At 42.7% G+C, this 22,335-nt stretch overlaps 1 protein-coding gene across 3 annotated transcripts in view; it reads right to left on the bottom strand.

Annotated features, from left to right (window-relative positions):
• zswim5 (zinc finger, SWIM-type containing 5) overlaps nucleotides 1-15,281 on the bottom strand; it is a 57,417-nt gene extending 42,136 nt beyond the window's left edge. For all 3 annotated transcript variants that reach the window (XM_014140442.2, XM_014140443.2, XM_014140444.2), the window contains exon 1: nucleotides 14,727-15,281. In XM_014140442.2, the coding sequence (XP_013995917.1) occupies nucleotides 14,727-15,225 (499 nt within the window). In that variant the 5' untranslated portion in view covers nucleotides 15,226-15,281. The remainder of the gene's footprint in view (nucleotides 1-14,726) is intronic.
• Between the last annotated feature and the right edge of the window lie 7,054 nt (nucleotides 15,282-22,335).

Below are 22,335 nucleotides of genomic sequence, written 5' to 3'. Positions count from 1 at the left end.
CACACTGCCCTTTCCCACCTGGACAAAAGCAACACTTATGTGAGAATGGTATTCAATGACTACAGCTCAGCTTTCAACACCATAGTGCCCTCAAAGCTCAGGACCTTGGGACTAAACACCTCCCTCTGCAACTGGATCCTGGACTTCCTGACGGGCCACCCCCGGGTGGTAAGGGTAGGTAACAACACATCTGCCACGCTGATCCTCAAAACGGGGAATCAGGGGTGTGTGCTCAGTCCCCTCCTGTACTCCCTGTTCACCCACGACTGCATGGCCAGGCACGACTCCAACACCATCATTACGTTTGTCGACGACACAGTGGTAGGCCTGATCACGGACAATGATGATACAGCATATAGGGTGGAGGTCAGAGACCTGGCAATGTGAGCAAAACAAAGGAGCTCATCGTGGACGACAGGAAAAGGAAGACCGAGCATGCCCCCATTCTCATCGACAGGGATGTAACTATCATGGTCCAAACACACCAAGACAGTCATGAAGATGGTACGACAAAGCCTATTCCCCCTCAGGAAACTTATAAGATTTGGCATGAGTCCTCAGATCCTCAAAAAGTTCAACAGCTGCACCATCGAGAGCATCCTGACTGGTTGCGTCACTGCCTGGTATGGCAACTGCTCGGCCTCCGACTGCAAGGCACTACAGAGGGTAGTGCTTACAGCCCAGTACATCACTGGGGCCAAGCTTCCCTGCCATCCAGGACCTCTATACCTGGCGGTCAGAGGAAGGCCCTAAAAATGGTCAAAGACTCCAGCCACCCTAGTCACAGACTGTTCTCTGCTACCGCACGGCAAGCAGTACTGGAGCGCCAAGTCTAGGTCCAAAGGGCTTCTTAACAGCGTCTACACCCCAAGCCATAAAACTCCTGAACAGCTAATCAAAGGGCTACCCAGACCCCTCTTTTACACTGCTGCTACTCTGTTTATTATCTATGCATAGTCACTTTAACTCTACCAACATGTACAGTTGAAGTCGGAAGTTTACATACACTTAGGTTGGAGTCAATAAAACTTGTTTTTAAACCACTCCACAAATGTCTTGTTAACAAACTATAGGTATTGGCAAGTCGGTTAGGACATCTACTTTGTGCATGACACAAGTCATTTTTCCAACAATTGTTTACAGACAGATTATTTCACTTATAATTCACTGTATCACAATTCCAGTGGGTCAGAAGTTTACATACACTAAGTTGACTGTGCCTTTAAACAGCTTGGAAAATTCCAGAAAATGATGTCATGGCTTTAGAAGCTTCTGATTGACTCAAATGATGTCAATTAGCCTATTGGAGGTGTACCTGTGGATGTATTTGAAAGCCTACCTTCAAACTCTGTGCCTCTTTGCTTGACATCATGGGAAAATCAAAAGAAATCAGCCAAGACCTCAGAAAAAAATTGTAGACCTCCACAAGTCTGGTTCATCCTTGAGAGCAATTTCCAAATTCCTGAAGGTACCACCTTCATCTGTACAAACAATAGTACGCAAGTATAAACAGCATGGGACCACGCAGCCATCATACCGCTCAGGAAGGAGACACGCTCTGTCTCCTAGAGATGAACGTACTTTGGTGCGAAAAATGTAAACCAATCCCAGAACAACAGCAAAGGACCTTGTGAAGATTCTGGAGGAAAACGTACAAAAGTATCTATATCCACAGTAAAACGAGTCCTATATCGACATAACCTGAAAGGCCGCTCAGCAAGGCAGAAGCCACTGCTCCAAAACCGCCATAAAAAAAGCCAGACTACGGTTTGCAACTGCCCATGGGGACAATGTTTGGAGAAATGTCCTCTGGTCTGATGAAACAAAAATATAACTATTTGGCCATAATGACCATCGTTACGTTTGTAGGAAAAAGGGGGAGTCTTGCAAGCCAAAGAACACCATCCCAACTGTGAAGCATGGGGGTGGCAGCATCATGTTGTGGGGGTGCTTTGCTGCAGGAGAGACGATGATGTCATCCATGGTGTCAAGCAAAGAGGCACAGAGTTTGAAGGTAGGCCTTCAAATACATCCACAGGTACACTTCACAAAATAAATAGCATCATGAGGGAGGAAAATTATGTAGATATATTGAAGCAACATCAGTCAGGAAGTTAAAGCTTGGTCGCAAATGGGTCTTCCAAATGGACAATGACCCCAAGCATACTTCCAAAGTTGTGGCAAAATGGCTTAAGGACAACAAAGTCAAGGTATTGGAGTGGCCATCACAACGCCCTGACCTCAATCCCAAATTTGTGGGCAGAACTGAAAAATGTGTGTGCGAGCAAGGAGGCCTACAAACCTGACTCGGTTACACCAGCTCTGTCAGGAGGAATGGGCCAAAATTCACCCCACTTATTATGGGAAGCTTGTGGGAGGCTATCCAAAACATTTGACCCAAGTTCAACAATTTAAAGGCAATGCTACCAAATACTAATTGAGTGTATGTAAACTTCTGACCCATTGGGAATGTGATGAAAGAAATAAAAGCTGAAATAAGTCACTCTCTCTACTATTATTCTGACATTTCACATTCTTAAAATAACTGACCTAAAACAGGGAATTTTTACCAGGATTAAATGTCAGCAACTGTGAAAAAGTGAGTTGAAATGTATTTGGCTAAGGTGTATGTACATTTCCGACTTCAACTGTACATATTACCTTGACTAATCTGTGCCCCTGCACATTGACTCTGTACCAGTACCCCCTGTATATAGCCACACTACTGTTATTTTACTGCTGCTCTTTAATTTGTTATTTTTATTTCCTCCAGCTTATTTTTTACCGAACACTTATTTTTCGTTAAACTGCATTGTTGGTTAAGGGCTTGTAAGTAAGCATTTCACTGTAAGGTCTACATCTGTTGTATTTGGCGCTTGTGACAAATACAATTATATTTGATTTGATCAATGCCAGACTGGTCACTTGACCAGCAAGCAAAAAGAGGAGCATCTACTGTATAAGAGAGGATTTTTACATAGCCAAAACATCTTAACAACAATCTGAGTCTCCCCATTAGAAATGTGCATAATGTTTCACACATAACTGACTGCCACAGAGGCCTCGCTCTCATTCTTTCTTTGCCTCTCCCTTTCTCCTGTTTCTACCCTCTGGCAGGATATTTGACCCCTTCATCAACACATTAGCCTTCCCCGCAGTCCAGATGGAGAAAATTAAGTTTCCATGTGAACTGGCCACAACTCCCAGCACACAAAAACTCAGCTGGATAAAAGGCTTGTATGGAAGAGGCTGGTTGCTCTGTGGCTGCATTTCCTCCTCTCCAAGTTTTATGTTACATCCCAGTGCCGATGCCACTCTCTCTAAATTTGAAGACTTTGACAGAAGGGAAGTCGGAGGAGTTTTTGCTTGGCTTCACACAATCTTTTAGTAGCCCAGGATATGGGTTGATTGATGATCTCTCCCTACTCTCTATTCAATTTGTGTATCCCAACCACTTTTTCCATTCCTTGGGCTGATTTGCCTTCTCTTTCCATGGTCTTTTTATTACCCCTGGTGATCGTTTGCATTTCAAATCAAATTACATTTTATTTTTCACATTCTTGGTAAACAGCAGGTGTAGACTAACAGTGAAATGCTTACGGACCCTTCCCAACATTGCAAAGAGAAAGAAAATAGCAAAACAATAGAAAAGTAAACCAAGTAACGATAATATGGCTATATACAAGGGGTACCAGTACCGTGTTAATGTGCAGGGGTATGAGATCATTGTGGTAGATGTGAACATATAGCTAGGAATAAAATGACCGATAGTAAACAGTAGCAGCAGCATGATGAGTCAAAAAAAGGTTGTACAAAAAGGTTCAATGCAGATAGTTAAAAAAATAGATAGACTAACTATTTAACAGTCTTAAGGCTTAGGGGTAAAAGCTGTTCAGGGTCCTGTTGGTTCCAGACTTGGTGCCTCGGTACTGATTGACATGCAGTAGCAGCGATAACAGTTTACGACTTGGGTGGCTGGAGTCTTTGACCATTTTCAGGGCTTTCCTCTGTCACAACCAGGTATAAAGGTCCTGGATGGCAGGGAGCTTGGCCCCAGTGATGTTCTGGATTGTCCGCATTACCTTCTGTAGCACCTTGCGGTTGGATGCCAAGCAGTTGCCATGCCAAGCAGTTGCCATACCAACCTGTGATGCATGCTCTCAATGGTGCAGCTGTAGAAATTTTTCAGGATCCGAGGACCCATGACAAATCTTTTCAGAGTCGTTCCATCTCTAAAAGCACAAGAAAGAGGATTTCGACCCCCACCATCTCAGATTGTTCTGAAATTGTTTCTGTGGTTAGGAACAGATAAGATTAGCATTCTTGCAACATTATTTTGTTGAAATATAAATTTGATCTCTTAGAAATTAAGTTTAAAGTATTGCACCCAAATCGATCATTTTACATTTATAGGATTCCTATAAATATAGTACCTAACATCCGATTTGGTCCAAACCTTTTTTCTAACAATGAGTAAGACATGGGGAATCCAAACAAAGAAGCCAGACGCCAATCCCACCCCAACAATCAGTATTAGCTCTGTAATAATAATCTCCAAGCTGGCCACAATAAGTCACATTGCAGCAGCACCTTGTGATAACAACTGTATAATATATACCTGCTGGTGTGAGGACTAACAGGATATCCCAACACTGACGCATGATGACTTCAATAGGAACTAACTTTTGCAGTCATTCTCCTTGACCCTGTGTTATGGGTTTGAGCAGGGAACAGTGTATGTGTGTGCTACGGAAAGTTGTTAGCTCCAATAAAACACGGATAAAAGGCAGAACGGTTAGTGACTGACGCACATGACACACCACCAGGTATGTGCATGGGGCCCTCGGCGCCAGCCAGGGAACGGAGAGGAGGAGGAAGCTAAACATTACCACTGGGCCAAACCTATCAATATGGTGGAAGCTAGAGATCAGTGATAGACAGTGGAATGAATAAACCCATTATCTCCCTGTAGAACAAGCAGCATATTCTTCCACAAGTCAGGTCTGTAAAAGTGTGGGACCTGGGCTGAGCAGTGTGTATTACTGATAAAGTCAAATCAATCAGAAGGTATTGCTGGGCAGGAGGCAGGCAACAAATACAAAGGGGGCAAAGTCACATTGATTTTCAGTATTTGAGAATGCACCGAACCCAAGGTAAATCATTGTTATGAAACCCCTACAGACAACACATGTTAGATGAGAGGGGTGGAATGCGAATGGTGCTGTAGCTGGTTAGCATCTTGTTCCAGTGTAAACATGAAAACAAGCAACAGTAACTGGGGACTAGATCTGAATACATGTGGCACATGAGCGGAAGAAGCATGGCTATACATACAGTCAGTCAGCATGGCTCCTCTTTACAAGGTCTGTCCTCAGGGTCAGTCACTAAAGCTTATATAACACATTCCCACAACTTTACAGCAACATTGTGTTGGCCTAGCAACTATAGAGCCTGTGTGTGTGTGTGTGTGTGTGTGCGCGCGTGTGTATGTGTTCACCTTGCTTTATCAGAAGGAGCATTTTGTACTCTCCCCTGATTAATCCTTTTGCATACTTAAGCCCCACCGCTCCCTTCCCCTGACCAAATTAATTTCTCTCCTTTGATAGAGACAGAAAAGGATTTTAATGGCTGTGCCCTTCAAACCTGAGAGTTCTAATAAGTGTGAAGAGAAGATCTGTTTGACTGATTTTCTTTAAGGCTTGCAGGCATGGAATTAATTGTCTTGAATAAATATTATCTGTCTGGGCGATGAGAGACGGAGCAGAATTTGTGGTCCCTTTTTAAAAACTTGTATAGGTTCTGAGGTAATATTTGACCTAGAATACAAAGACCACAATGAGAGTTACCACTCTTAAGACAAAGACCTTCAGAAATATCCGCCTGATTTTCGAACGCTTTTATAACCACTTCCTCCGCACACTCACATTGTCATAATTCATATGTGTGCCACTAGAAATCCCTGCATTAGCATGTTTCTGTTATCCGATAGATCCTGACTAAATAAACCATATTACTGGCCTGCTAATGTGCCTGGACCTTGTAGGCTAAATTGACGATAAAAAGAATCATAACTGATCCAAATGACTGCCCAATCAGGCTGGCTAGACGCAGTTATTTCTAAATGAATATGCATTCAAAACGCCGGGCTTATGAGCGGTTATTCAAATGACATAGGCCATTCCCTGTGGTTTACAGACAAGAGTTTTGTACTCCCTTGAAAACAATAACATTCTGCATTATATTGTGTTGTTGTAGCATAGGTAGGATACATTTATTGTCCCTAAAAAACAGAATCAATACGGTAGTTTTTCGAGCTGCGTGCCCGGGGACTGGAGCGTACATAACGAAATCATAGGTAGCCTATCTTGTCACTTTCACATTTTTTTCACAGTGTAAATTGACAGATATATTCTCTTCATAAATGGATGGGTTAATATGCATATGCTTCTAACTTCTACTTATTTATGCGCCATCATGCATAAATATATTTTGTACCCCCACGCCAAACGCGATCACGACGCGCAGGTTAAAATATTAAAACAAACTCTGAACCAATTATATTAATTTGTGGACAGGTCGAAAAACATTAAAAATGTATGGCAATTTAGCTAGTTAGCTTGCACTTGCTAGCTAATTTGTCCTATTTAGCTAGCTTGCTGTTGCTAGCTAATTTGTCCTGGGATATAAACGTTGAGTTGTTATTTTACCTGAAATGCACAAGGTCCTCTACTCTGCCAATTAATCCACACATAAAACGGTCAACCGAATCGTTTCTAGTCATCTCTCTTCCTTCCAGGATTTTTCTTCTCCTGACTTTATATTGCGATTGGCAACTTTCATCAATTAGCTGCATTACTGCCACTGACCTCGTTCGTCTTTCAGTCACCCACGTGGATATAACCAATGAGGAGATGGCACGTGGGTACCTGCTTCTATAAACCAATGAGAGATGGGAGAGACAGGACTTGCAGCGCGATCTGCGTCAGAAATAGAACTGATTTCTATTTTAGCCCTTGGCAACACAGACGCTCGTTGGCGCGCGCGAGCAGTGTGGGTGCAATAATTGAATAACATAGATTTCTTAATTTATTTTCCAACGCGCACGCAACGCGAGCGGTGTAGTCAGCCTGTTAGGCTATACGTCTCGAGTCTGTCTGTCTTCATTGTTCTGTTGCGCAATTACACAACTGGCCTCTCCACCACCTAGGCTATTCCACTTAAATCTTATGCAGTCCCAGTAAAAAACAGAGTACAAAAGCTTGTTGGACACTTATTTCCACATATTTTATTCACTGAGAGTCTATTGGAGGACAAATGCACTCTTGCTTGCGGAATGTAAAATAGGCTACAGCATTAACCTCTTCGCTATAGGGGGCAGTATTTTCACAGCCGGATGAAAAACGTACCCAAATATTGCAAAATGTGCTTTCGCCGAAAAGTTATTTTAAAATCTGACATAGCGATTGCATAAAGGAGTTCTGTATCTATAATTCTTAAAATAATTGTTATGTATTTTGTCAACGTTTATGATGAGTAATTTAGTAAATTCACCGGAAGTTTTCGGTGGGAATACTAGTTCTGAACATCACACGCCAATGTAAAAAGGTGTTTTTTGATATAAATATGAACTTGATTGAACAAAACATACATGTATTGTATAACATAATGTCCTAGGAGTGTCATCTGATGAAGATCATCAAAGGATAGCGCTTCATTTAGCTGTGTTTTGGGTTTTTGTGACATATATGCTTGCTTGGAAAATGGATGTGTGAATATTTTTGGCTACGTACTCTCCTAACATAATCTAATGTTTTGCTTTCGCTGTAAAGCCTTTTTGAAATCGGACAATATGGTTAGATTAACGAGAGTCTTATCTTTAAAATGGTGTAAAATAGTCGTATGTTTGAAAAATTGAAATTATTGCATTTGAGGTTTTGTATTTGCTCTTCCATTTGATATTGGCGAGGGGTTCCGCTAGCGGAACCCCTAGATGTAAGAAGTTAACAACGGGCCGGGAGTCGGAAAGGAGAAGCCTATAGTAGGCTGCCTGTCTTAACACTGAAAGGCTACATCCTGACAAAATACACCATGAGTGGGCTGCTAATGTACCTTTCTGGACCTACTAAACTATCGAGAATAGACCCAAACTGATCCAAATACTTGCATAATCAGGCCTAGGCTGTAGGCTATGCAGTTATTTCGGCATGAAACAAAACAGGATGTTTGAGCGTTTATTCAAATTAGCCTATATCACTGCAGTTTACTAGTCTTGCTAACAACAGCCTCGCTGTGTAGTCACGTGGGTTGCGAGTCAGCCAGGCTAGCAGTTTACAGCCTATAGACAATAATTGTGTACTCACTTGTTAACAATAATACATTTCTCATTGCACTGTGTTGTTGTAGCCCAGGTAGAAAGAATCATTTTCTTGTCTAGAAATGTAGGCCTAGGGCTAATCAATAGTGGCCAGAGCCAGAACAAAATCAGTTGGAAGGGTATTGATTTCTATAAGCAGACCCGTTTTTTTCCACAGGACCACGCATGCGCGTGCACGAATTTAACATTTTAAATAATACTCCAGATACATTATCTTCACACATTTTAAATGCTTTTTACTGACAGACGCAACTCAGTAATCAACTAGGCCTATTACCACACGCGTTGCCCCTAAAGCTGGCTTGACAAGTAGGCATAGGACTATGCAGTTGTGATTTGAAACAATCCACAGCTATGTTTTTTTAATAAGCTAAATGGTCCTCTGTGGCCAAGTCAAACTCTCTGGTAATGTATTTTGAATGATTTTATTAAGTAATTATTATATACATTTTGGCAAAACATCAATATACTATAGGGGAAGCCAGCATCCGAACAGTGCATTGTTCACCTGCCAACTTTCCTTTTTTATTCGCAAGTGCCTGAAACCAAAGATCTGTATATAATGATAAGGTGATCATGTCTCCTCCCTAACAATGTGAGTCATTGTTCCAAAGCCGAGAATGCAGGCGACAAGCTTAGGTCTGCATTTTATGCCCATAGAAACGCATTGTGCTTATTCAGACCGATTTTGGCAAAAGTGGGTTCTCTCGCTTCGTCTCTTCCTCTCTGCTGAAACTGGAGAGCAAAACAGCACCCCTTTGTCTTACTATAAGTGGCCCGTGTATCTGATGCTGTCTGGCCAGAAAAAGTATGACATGCCATACTCTTTTTGTCCAGACAGCATCAGATACAATACGTGGTCTACACCAGTGGAGGCTGAGGAGGGGAGGACAGCTCATAATGGTTGGAGCGGAGGAAATGGAATGGCATCAAACACATGGAATCCATGTTTATTGTGTTTGATACCATTCCACTTATACCACTCCAGCCATTACCACAACCCTGTCCTCCCGAATTCAGGTGCCACCAACCTCCTGTGGTCTACACATACTGAGACAGAGGGACACTGTTTCGCTCACTTAGATGCTTAAATCTGAGATTGATGAATCTTTGTCGGCATGCGTCTCGGTCAAATAAATGATATTTCTATATTTATTTGGACGGGCAAGGAGGTCCGGTAGGGCGGGCCAGGCCCCGCCCATAACGCCGGCCCTGATAGTGGAGCAGACTTGCTCTTGCTGAATTTAAAACAGGCCTACAGCAAATTAACTGTCGGGGAAAGTTGAGGAGAGAAAGTGCATTGGTGTGATCACTTTTGGCCGGGTTATGATGACATTGTTTTACTGATTCATTGCAATTTGCAAATAGTTGCACAGGACAGACAGAGAGATGAGCACAGTAAAACAAGACCCAAAGGACTTGACAACCATTAGAAAAATGGAAATCACTTGCAAACCATTTGAGCAACGAGGCAATGTTGACATGCTGTAAAATATGTGCAGGCTAAACGGCGTCATTTAAATACGAGTTACTATATTATTTTTCATTAGGCCTACATGTACATTGAAGTAGCCTATTATTATCAGTTGTCAATATGACAAAAAACACACCGAATGGACTTGTTACCACCTTATTAATAGGCAGCATGCAGTAGCATATGTTGATCAGATGATTGCAATGGTGGAAAAAGTATACTTGAGTAAAAGTAAAGATACCATAATAGAAAATCACTCAAGTAAAAGTGAGTAACCCAGTAAAATACTACTTGAGTACAAGTCTAAAAGTATTTGATTTTAAATATACTAAAGTATCAAAAGTATGTGTAAATAATTTCACATTCCTTATATAAAGCAAACCAGATGGCATAATTATAATTTTTTTTACAGATAGCCAGGGGCACGCTCCAACACTTAGACATAATTTACAAACGAAACATGTGTTTAGTGAGTCTGCCAGATCAGAGGCAGTAGGGATGTTATCTTGATAAGTGTGTGAATTAGACAACTTTTCTGTCCTGCTAAGCATTCAAATTTTAACGACTACTTTTGGGTGTCAGGGAAAATGTATGGAGTAAAAAGTACATCATTTTTTTAGGGATGTGGTGAAGTAGAAGTAAACGTTTTCAAAAATACAAATAGTAAAGTACAGATACCCCCAAAAAAAGACTTAAATCAAATCAAATTTTATTTGTCACATGCGCCGAATACATTGGATGGCCTATATAAGTTGTACTTTCAAGTATTTTTACTTAAGTACTTTACACCACTGGTTGATTGACAGGTGTAGGACTGTAGAACAATAAACTCTCCTCTAGTGTTAATACTCAACCGTTTTATAGTTAGGCTATGTAGCCTATAGTTTATCGTTACACTTATACATGTTTACTTTACTTTTATGCTCTATAAATTGCCTCCTAATAATTTACTCTAGCAACTTGAGGCAAGTTTGCCACCGGCGGGCTGCAGTAGGGAAGTAAAGTGGAAGTCGAATCCATCACTTCTGTTGTTTGGCTGTCCCATATCAACATTTGAAAATGAGGTGGATAGGGCTAACTATGAGTAGTGACATGATTGAGGAGCAACAAATTAATATCTGCCTCAAACCGAGCCAAGAAACAACCTCCAAACTCACTTGAGTTTGGGAAAACCTACAGTAAGGGCACGAAAAGAAATAGAAAACAAATAATGGATAGCCTAAGTAAAGTCCATTAGTACATGCACAGATTTACTAACTATACATATCCATTTTATAATGTAGACTAGACACTATGGGTTAGTCATTAGTAAATGGGTCGTTTTCATTTTGTAATAGGGAAGTAGAAGAGCCAAAATGTAACAGAATGAGAGGAGAGAAACAGACATTTAAACAGCTGTCTACCCGCAGCATTAACATGGCATCATCTAGTTTAAACGCAACTTATTTTGCCATGTGTCATTTCTAACGAAACCCCAAAACACCCAAAAATGCCTTCCACAATACAGGTATTACAAATGAGATGCCAAGATGGAAAAACAAAAAGGCATGATCGTACTAGGCCCGCACCCTTCCACACAAGAGGTGGGTGACTCCTGTTTGACTCATGGCTGAGGTACATCATCGATGACTAGGAATGGACCTGGCTGAACTCAATCACTTCCTTTTACTTACATTTTAGTCATTTAGCAGACACCCTTATCCAGAGCGACTTACAGGAGCAATTAGGGTTAAGTACCTTGCTCAAGGGCACAGACAGATTGTTTTTCACCTAGTCTGCTCAGGGATTCAAACCCAACAGGCCCAACAGTCTTAACCGCTAGGCTACCCGCCACCCTTAAACCCTCTCTTCATAGCAGAAGCCCCACATGACTTGAAACCCCCCCCCAAACATTGTCACAGGAATCTCAAGAGCTAAATTGCATAATCCAGCATAAGCATGGCTTCGTCTCTAGTGGAAGTCAGTGAAGCTTCAAAGAGAGGGACCTATTACAGCTTTATGAAACAACGTGGTGAGGTAGAGAGAGGACCATGTTTATAACAATCTCCCCCACCACACACACAGACCCTCCTCCTCCCCCTTCTGTGAACAAGGGCTTTTTCTACAGCTGGGTAACAAAGCATGACCCAATAATCCTGAAGCCTGACTCAAAGCTGGAACCTCTCTGAGGACTTTATAAGATTCTGCCTGGCGATGAGGAGACTGCTGGGCATGTGTGGGGGATGGGGGGATTATACACAAACACAACTAGCTTTGATTATTCTAATTATGACTAAAGCCCTGAGTAGATTATGAGCACAGGCTAATATGTGCAATGTGATGAGTTCACATGCAATAAGGAACTTTACAGTTAAGCACACCAGACAAAGGCATATATCTGGGCCAAACTGGTATTCTTGTCTTCAACTGATTACGCACCTATACTAATTAATTTCAAAAATCCAAACACTGAATTTATTTATGAGCCACTGCATGCCAACTGTCCTGACTGCAGATGAGTTTGCCCCCATTGACACAAATAAAAAGCGCTGAGTAAGGACTTTTGGGCTTACTGTTGCAGCATGTGAATTACAATTCTGGTGAAAAGAAGTGGTGGGCCCATCCAGACATGAGGCAATAGAGAGAGAGAGCTAGCAACAGGCCTGCTCCTGTTCTGTTCTGACAGTTGGCTAAACGTCTCAAGGCAGGTAACAGGGTTTTGGATGACTAGGAGAGGAATGCTCCGTCTGAACTATCAAACAAGCAAGGAAGAAGTGCCAGTCGTCGAATCTAGACTCACTGAGTATACAAAAAGGTAGAACATAAACGGGCTGCATGTTCCATGGGTTTCTCCACAGCTTCATATAAGCTGTTAATTTATAAACATCCCATCTGCTTTGCAGGCTGAGGCTGACCTGGAGCACCAGGCAGAACCCTCTAAATAAAAAATCCCACAGCATGGTTAAGATACAGGGAGCTGGTTAGTTCTGGCAGTCACAGAGAGCAAGTAGAAAACTATCCTAAATATTTTGAAGGCACAAGCAACCCTCATCTGTAGCTGGTTTATACCATAGGAATGTATGCACTTCGTAGAAAGGCTTGGTGGTGTAAACAAAGTTAATGTACCGTATTCTTTTTTAAACAAATATTTGGTTGGAGAGACAAGATCCACAAAAAAAAATGGCAGAAAACTATTTCATTTCTACTTTATAGAAATCTCAGGGACCCATCTGTGAACATTTACCTGCTTTCCATTTTGCTCATAAAAAGGTAAACACAGGCCTGTATTGACCCGGAGGGAAAATACATTATTTACGGCTAACTCTGGTAAGTGTCTCTTTTGAGGCACATTATAGCCTATATTTCAAAGGACAACTCAGACTCCACTGTGCTGATGTTGGTTGTTTTTTCATACTCAGCCACACATTTCCATAGCGAAATCACTTGAGTTCACAAATTGGCTGTCTCTTGTCGTACACATATCTGCATAATTCATGTGGATTTTATATTTCCACATGCTATCATATTTCCTTACGCCTTACTGAACTTTGGGATTTATCATCATGTTTTTAGAATATAATATTAATATGGTGTGCTTTATTATTTTCAAGTAATATTGTACAGAAACAATATGAAATCAAAGCATTTCCACATAGGCCAATAACCCAGTCTTCCGCTGTAACCTATAAAAACGTGTTCTAGGCCTATTCCGTTTCCAGTTGTCGGGATGTGTAAACCCACATGTTTATCTGGCTCCTAGCCCCAAACAAAAGTTAATCAAACCCTCCATTGGTTTAGATAATGACGATTTGATAAGTCTAACATTTTATGGAGGCAGATGCATGAATAAAACAATATTTCGTTGGAGAGAGGAGCATCTGAAGTGTCCCTTGGTCTAAAATAACCCTCAGTGGTGGCTATTTTGCAGTGATCGCATTGGAAATGCGAGACCGATATTGATCATCTCAACTGGAAAGCTATTGTGTAGCGGAGGAGCTACCCCGAGACACATTTTCCCAGCACTAATATGATTTTATAAAATGTAAGGCATCCGGATCTATTTTAATACTTCCAAACTTGCGTTCGATGCTTGGTTAACATTGCAAAAAAAATGTCCATACTAGATTGGATACGAGTCCTTTGTCTTGTCCAACTAGCAAATAAACAAAAGATATAGGATTTGGATCAAAGCGGCTTATGTTGGCTTAATTATAATAAGATACCCAATAACCGCCTTTATCTAACACAAACTACCGTTTATCTATCAAAAAGACACAATCGAGTTGTAAAATAATAAAAATGTAAAACGGACTAATTGAGATCTATTTTATTCGCGTGTGTTAGATCCCCTCAGCGGCCAGTCCGGCGCACGGAAAGCGTAGCCTTCCATACTGTAGCCCTAGACGACGAACAAAAAGTGCTAAATGTTGCCAACACATAGCTGGGTCGGCTCAATCGACTCAACGCTATATTGAGGCTATGGAAAGTATACTTTGTCTCAGTTCGTGTGCGTAAAGCCAGTGTCACATTTGAACAAACGGCTACAATAAAGGCTCCTCAACTGACAGACCTTTAATTTATTAACAGCTAAACTGATACAGACCAACGTATCCTGCTTCCCACTGAAACAGAGTAGCCTAGCCAGACATCTGATTTTTCAAATCGAATGTAGATCATTCTGCTCACTTAATTCGATCCGAACCAAATTAATATTGGCGTATGCTAAAATTGCATCAACATAGACCAGGTTTTCAATAGTTTTGTTTGTATGGAAAAACTTATAATTCCTAGAAGCCATCCTACCCTTCCTTGACCGAGTTAGCTGGAACAGATTCATGTGAAAAGCCGTTTAAGAGGAGAAGAGGGACAAGGGCAAAGTGCTGCGTTTGTTCCACTTACCGACTTGTAAGACATTTTCCACACAACCAGTCTCCAAAAGCCGTATGCCTCGGCGGAAAGGCAGTCCATCTCCGGTGCCCGCTGCCCCGGCGGCGGCCGTCGTATTGGCGACCCCTCCGGGGACAGACCCGGATCCAGCGGGAGCCACCGTGCCCACCGCCGGACCCTCTTCGCCTGCGACGCGGCATTGAAACGATGAATACATACATATTTCCCTTTCGTTCCTCGGAAAGGACCAGTACACTATACGGCGCTGTACTGGCTCTGGGATCCGCTCGAAGCGCTCCTCCACCCTCTCAAAGGCCCATTTCTCCGCTACAGCCTTCGCGGCACAATCCAACAGAGATTCCGGGCAGCGAAACCGAGAGTTCGGAAAACCCGGACCAGGCCCCGGACCAGGCCCTCGGGGAGCCGGGCGCAAGCACGGTCGCTTGCTGGCCGGGGGTAAAGATAGATGAAGTGGCGGCTGAGGCGGTAGCTCTCCACGTCCCTCCGCCATGACGTCCAGATAAACACTGAGAACAGACGACCAGCTTCAGAATTGCACAAATGAGACACTGCACAACGGGAGAGGAGGGAGTGGGGTTGAGGGGGTGTATACGTCACCACCAATAACAAACACTCCCCAATCGCGATACTGCACTGACAACGCGCCACCGCTACCGGCCTCTTAGTGTGTGTGTGTGTGTGTGTGTGTGTGTGTGTGTGTGTGTGTGTGTGTGTGTGTGTGTGTGTGTGTGTGTGTGTAGTGCCGCCTCTAGCCTTCTGCGGGCCCTAGGCGAGATTCTATCATTTTTGCCATGGTGAGAAAGTTTTGAAGCTAATTTCCTGCAATTCTACACATTTTCCCATGACTTATGCCATGTTCATATGAAATCTGTTGGAGAGTGACTAACAAAAGCAATGGGGCCCCCTGGAGGTTTAGGGCCCCTGAGCACATGCCCTGTATGCCCGGTTGGTAATTTGATAATGAATAGGCCTACTACAAGATTTAGATAGCTGGCTAGACTACCTAACCTAGCAATTTAAAATAATTAGCTGACATTCGCTAATTGGGTGACTAACATAACAACTGGACAACTGCTGATGCACTAGCAAATTCTGAACTTGCACCCTGTGTATTTATACTTTTCTAACTCTCAACAGTAAACTGACACTCTGACTGTGGTTGGTTTGGTTGGTGTATAATCTCTCTGTGTGTAGTCTGCAACAAGACAGACACATCATGCTCACCTCAACTTCAACCTTGGTCTATATATTCAGATTAGGAATAACAACCAAAATAACCACATTAGTGTCCAATAAATCATAAAGAATGTTTTGAAATAAACGTGACATTATGGAAATAAAATGAACACATCCAAGTAGTGAAATCTCTTCCCTCCAGTAATCCCTGCCTATGCTACATAGACCTATTTAACTAATAAGTATCTTTCTTTGAGATGTATTACAAGCACTGAATTGCAAATCAAATTTACACCATTTACTTGGAGAATAAATGTCATTGTTTCCAATGCAGCAAATATATATCCTCAGAATACACATTAGGTGTCAGATCTGGTGAATTGACAGACCGTATTCACAAACATTTACAAATATGCCAGGACTGAGTAGAGGACATATATTCAAACATTTGAATGAATTAAATAATATCAATAATAATATTCACCAAGATACAGTACATTTGAAAAGTGTTCAGACCCCTTCCCTTTTTCCACATTTTGTTACGTTACAGCTTTACTCTAAAATTAATGAAATTGTTTTTTTCCCCCTTCATCAATCTACACACAATACCCCATAATGAAAAAGCAAAAACAGGATATGACAAAAAAAATGAAATATAACATTTACATAAGTATTCAGACCCTTTACTCAGTACTTTGTTGAAGCACCTTTGATAACGATTACAGCCTCAAGTCTTTTTGGGTATGACGCTACAAGCTTGGCACAAATGTATTTGGGGAGTTTCACCCATTTTTCTCTGCAGGTTGGATGGGGAGCGTCGCTGCACAGCTATTTTTAGGTCTCTCCAGAGATGTTCGATCGGGTTCAAGTCCGAGCTCTGGCTGGACCACTCAAGGACAATCAGAGACTTGTCCTAAAGCCACTCCTGTATTGTCTTGGCTGTGTATTTAGGGTCGTTGTCCTGTTGGAAGATGAACCTTCACCCCAGTCTGAGGTCCTGAGTGCTCTGGAGCTGGTTTTCATCAAGGATCTCTCTGTACTTTGCTCCGTTCATCTTTCCCTTGACACCTGACTAGTCTCCCAGTCCCTGCCGCTGAAAAACATCCCCACAGCATGATGCTGCCACCACCATGCATCACTGTAGGGATGGTGCCAGGTTTCCTCCAGACGTGACGCTTGGCATTCAGGCCAAAGAGTTCAATCTTGGTTTCATCAGACCAGAGAATCTTGTTTCTCATGGTCTGAGAGTCCTTTAGGTACCTTCTGGCAAACTCCCAAGCGGGCTATCATGTGCCTTTTACTGAGGAGTGGCCACTCTACCATAAAGGCCTGATTGATGGAGTGCTGCAGAGATGGTTGTTCTTCTGGAAGGTTCTCCCATCTCCACAGAGGAACTCTGGAGCTCTGTCAGAGTGACCATCAGGTTGTTGGTCACGTCCCTGACCAATGCCCGATTGCTCAGTTTGGCCAGGCAGCCAGCTCTAGGAAGAGTCTTGGTGGTTCCAAACTTTTTCCATTTAAAAATGACAGATGCCACTGTGTTCTTGGGGACCTGCAATGCTGCATAATTATTTTGGTACCCTTCCCCAGATCTGTGCCTCGACACAATCCTGTGTCGGCGGTCTACAAACAATTCCTTCGACCTTATAACTTGGTTTTTGCTCTGACATGCACTGTCAACTGTGGGGCCTTATATAGACAGGTGTGTGCCTTTCCAAATCATGTCCAATTAATTGAATTTACCACAGGTGGACTCCAATCAAGTTGTAGAAACATCTCAAGGATGATCAATGGAAACAGGATGCACCTGAGCTCAATTTCGAGTCTCATCAAAGGGTCTGAATACTAATGTAAATAAGGTATTTTTTTTATATATGTAAGTACATATATATTTTTTTGCTTTGTCTTTATGGGGTATTGTGTCCAGATTGATTAGTGAAAATGAATATTGAATACATTTTAGAATAAGGCTGTAATGTAACAAAATGTGGAAAAAAAGTGAAGGGGTCTGAATACTTTCTGAATGCACCGTATGTAAAATACTCATATTGTATATACAACTGGCACATTATAGTCAATACCGTATGTGGCGTGAGTAACTACCAATGTAAAAAATAACCTACAGTATGTAGTCTAAAACCTCTTTAGCAGACTAATACACAGATCATTTAGGACTACGTCTTGTGCACTCTTTTCTTTGAAAACTGAAAACACTGGTAAAAAATAAGCATGGTACATAATCAGAAAGCCCTGAATAAGTATACATATTATCTCCAGTAATGAAGTTTAAATCAGCCAGTGTCTCTGATCAATCATGCAGTCCTCATTTAGAGACAGTGACAAACATTATCAATGCTCGATTAAACCCAGACTGAGTGACTGAGTGGTATTTGCTCCAATTAACATTGTTATGAATAATTCATACAACGGGAATTCACAAACTGTGTGTGTTTGGGAGATTCATAACATTGCCTTGGCTTGTCACAATGATATACTTATTTTTGTACTTTTTAAAATCGTCATTTTAGTCACCCAGGACTAACTAGGTGAATAGGGAATCATGAATTTACAGTTGTTTTACTTTCAGTCAAACACCTTTTTTTGTCAGTCTGTGTACATGAAAAATAAATATGATACAATTCTGGATTTTCACCCATTGAATTTTTCAGCCAGCCTTTCTCATAAATATTTTACATAAAACTGTGAAAGTCGAGGTATTATTCTTCATCAGTGATGAAGAGCATAGATGTCCTTGAGATCCTTTTCAAACCTTAAAAATATAAAAATGCATCTCAAGGGTGAGAGGGATCAGAATCAGACAGGCCTCTTTGTGAAGAGAGAGGTACGACTTTTACAACAACAACAAAAAATGTAAAGGAGATTGGCATGAGGATGATTAGCAACTCAATGTCTGTCGTCAGGCGATAGCAGCTCCTCTCCTCCCTACATGCCACCCCCTGACTGTTTGTGATGAAATATAATAAAGTTTCAGAAAGTTTTTCACTAGCTGACAATGTCACACACACACAAAAGGCAGACAATGCAATTGTGTGTGTGTGTGTTTTGAGGCCCTGGCTCCTCACCTTATTCCCCTGCAGGGACAGGGACACTTCTGGAGGCTGCTGTTGTTCCTTCTCTCTCTTTTCTCTCTCCCTTTTCTCTCACTTCTCTTTTCTTTGAGGAGGTCGTGTCTCTTTGAGGCTCCCGGCAAAGGAGCTGTTTTGTCAGTCAGTGGAGATGAGATTGCCTGGCCTCATTGTGCTTCGAAGCTCACAGGGATCTATAAAGCCTCTTTCTATCTTAAAGACTGCCAGTTCTGGAGTCCAGCTGAGAGCTGTGTGAAGGGTGTGAAAAGGGAATCAAAAAGGTTCTCCCATCATGGGTGGCCCCCAGCAGTCCGTCCAGCCTGGTGCAACTCTCACCAGCTCGCTGACTGACGCACTGGTGTTGCTCCTTGTGGGCAAACACCCACAGATACTACATATGGGCCATCCTTGTATAAGGAAGATAATGTTTTAGCACAGGCTTACCTGACTGGACGGTGATAGTTCATGAGGGAGATCAGACATTTTGTGGCGTTTGAACGGGGAAAACGATGACAGCTCTTTCCACAGCAATGATAAGAGATGACAGTGATACAGGAGGATGTTTTGGGTAAACACAGTGTATGTTTGTTGGTGTGTTCTTAGACAGAGCAAACAGCAGGTATGAGAGTAAGTAATGACAGGACTCCCAGCATGCCTGCTACGGTCCAGTCGAGTGCATGGAGGGAAAGATAACAGGATGACAGAGACAGGACACCATCTAATGCTCTGCTTGTGTGTGTGTGTGTGTGTGTGTGTGTGTGTGTGTGTGTGTGTGTGTGTGTGTGTGTGTGCGGCGTGCGTGCGTGCGTGCGTGCGTGTGTGTGTGTGTGTGTGTGTGTGTGTGTGTGTGCCCGCTTGCACAGCTCTTCCATAATCCTCCCTTCATATTTGTTCTGTCAGAACACTATTCCTTGCAGTGTTCGATTGTAATATTTACACAATTGAATGACAAAAAAATATATATGTTAGAACAAGTACTTGGAACCACCTCAGCCTCTATCGCCCTCCACCACAGCCCTGCTCTCTTTGTATACGTCTGTGTCCCCTGTCTCAAAGAATCCCCTTTTGGCGCATAATTACATCGAACAATGGCCCAAACCCAATGGTGGATGCAACCAGTTACCAAGGCAACGATTATGATAAATTAAGGGGAGACAAGACAGGTAATTGGAAAAAGATTGATAGGGGACAAGGGAGTGGAAAAAGCCTATCAAAGGATATCTCAGAGGGAATTACAATTGCATAATGACAAGGCTTCTCTTCTTCCAAGCTGATAGGCCCTCGTTCGTCTGCCACAAGATAAAGGCCAGAACTGCTCTCTTTGTAATTCTCCTGCTATATTGACATCCACAAATATAGGCTTAGTGTTGTTTGATGACTTAATGGCAAACAAGGAATATTCAAATCAGGGTTTGAGGTATAAGTGATCTCTCAGGCAGGTGAATGTGCTATTATGGTGTGGCTAGTGTGTAGGGCACTAACCAAAGCATTGTGTTGAATTCTACAGACGTATCTACAATACATGACATCTGTAATGATGTATAGTCTTATTCAATCCCCTTTTTTCTAATTCCATTCTATTTTTCTGACCACCATTTCCTCTTTCATTCTCGCAAGAGAGAGAGAGAGAGAGAGAGAGAGAGAGAGAGAGAGAGAGAGAGAGAGAGAGAGAGAGATGCTGATATAGTTTCCTTCTCCTCCGCCGGTTCGGTTTGACTTGGCCTGTACACAACATAGACTGGGGTGTTGTTCACTCTCTTCTCTCTGACTCTCACCCTAAGAATGCACTCTATGTGGCTCGGGTGGTGTCAGCGGAAGTCCCTATCAATTTACCTGTCTCTCAGTGTATATAGCTGCATGGGCGTAGCTGGGATATAGACTTGGAGAGAGATATGGAAAGAAACATCAGAGAATTCCCCTGGGACGTTGGGGTGGAGGACGGTTGTGATAGCCCTTCGTCTTCTGCCCGGTGACATCAGCAGTTTGTGGGCAGGTTGGGGCTTTGCACAGCGGCAGTTGGCGTACAGCAAACAATGGCTGTGTTGATAGAGGACCCAACAGTACCTGTAGGGCCTAATTTCTATCACAAAGGCAGCAGAGAGAGGCCCTCCTCAACCCATCCTCAGGGCCAGAGCTGTCAGCAACCTATCAGGAAGGCCCAGACAGCCATCAATACGACCATGTGAGTCAGATTTAAGTGGACACTGAGGAGCACAACACCACTACTCACCCGGTGTGAATAGGGAATTACCCATACAACCTTTTGTTTCACAATGACTCGACTAGAAGGGAACATACGTAGCTGTGGAATGGGCTAGCGTTGCCATGAAATACCTTTGTCTCTAGGAAGGAACATATTTTTTTCGCCCTCTACTTAGGTGTTTGCGTATTGGCACGACACAGCTCCATAAAAGGCACAAGACACGGAGGTGATTTTTATAACCGATAGCTCTTCTCAAGTGTGCCTCGCTCACCTTGGAGGACTTCCTCCCTTAGCCGCCTGATCCCCCAAGCCCCCCCCAACTAGCCACACTTCCCCAGTTCTGGTTGGGTGATGAGAAGTTAATTAGAGGAAGTAGAAAATAGGCTACCCCCTCCTCCATGGCAGTGTGCCCATCATATCCCCCCTAACACCAAAGGTGGTAGAAGCTCCTAGCAGCCCTTCAAGTCTCTGTCCCCCTGGTCTGCACCCTTACTATTGCAAGCAATGGCTCTGACCACTTCACTGCAGTGGCTCTGACCAGTTCACTGCAGTGGCTCTGACCACTTCACTGCAGTGGCTCTGACCACTTCACTGCAGTGGCTCTGACCACTTCACTGCAGTGGCTCTGTCCTCTGTCCACTTTTTACTCTGTATTGTACTCCTCCTCTCTCCTAATCCCCACCCCTCAGTCTCTTCTCTCCCTCTCTTTTTTCTCCTCTCTTTTCTTGAGGCCCTTCTCTATTGTTGTGGCCCAGAGGGTATTTCCAGTAGGAGGAGGAGAATGGACGTTCCAGCAGGAGGAGGAGAATGGACGTTGGTCTCTGGAGAGGCCTAAACACAAACACAGGGAGTGACTTGCCACTGATCTGGCTTGAGTGATGGGTGTTATCTAAAGGACACTGGCTTTTATTTTGGGATTCCAGTCAGATGACCGAGAGGCTCTATGGTTACGGCTGCAGAATGCTCAGCAGCAATTTAAGTAAAAGGGGGAAATGTGTCCAAATTGAGGCCATTTACTTGAATTCTTTCTCCAGTAATATCTTTCCCTGCAATCCATCTGTTATGAGATGCTCTCAATGTGTCTCTCTGTTCTCTCTCCCTCTGCTATGAACTGAAGAAGCAGGAAATGACCAGT

The sequence above is a fragment of the Salmo salar genome, chromosome ssa14 (genome assembly GCF_905237065.1).
Source record: "Salmo salar chromosome ssa14, Ssal_v3.1, whole genome shotgun sequence".
NCBI classification, from domain to species: domain Eukaryota; kingdom Metazoa; phylum Chordata; class Actinopteri; order Salmoniformes; family Salmonidae; genus Salmo; species Salmo salar.
Note: the sequence above shows the minus strand (reverse complement) of the source record. Positions and strands in the feature narration are given on the sequence as shown.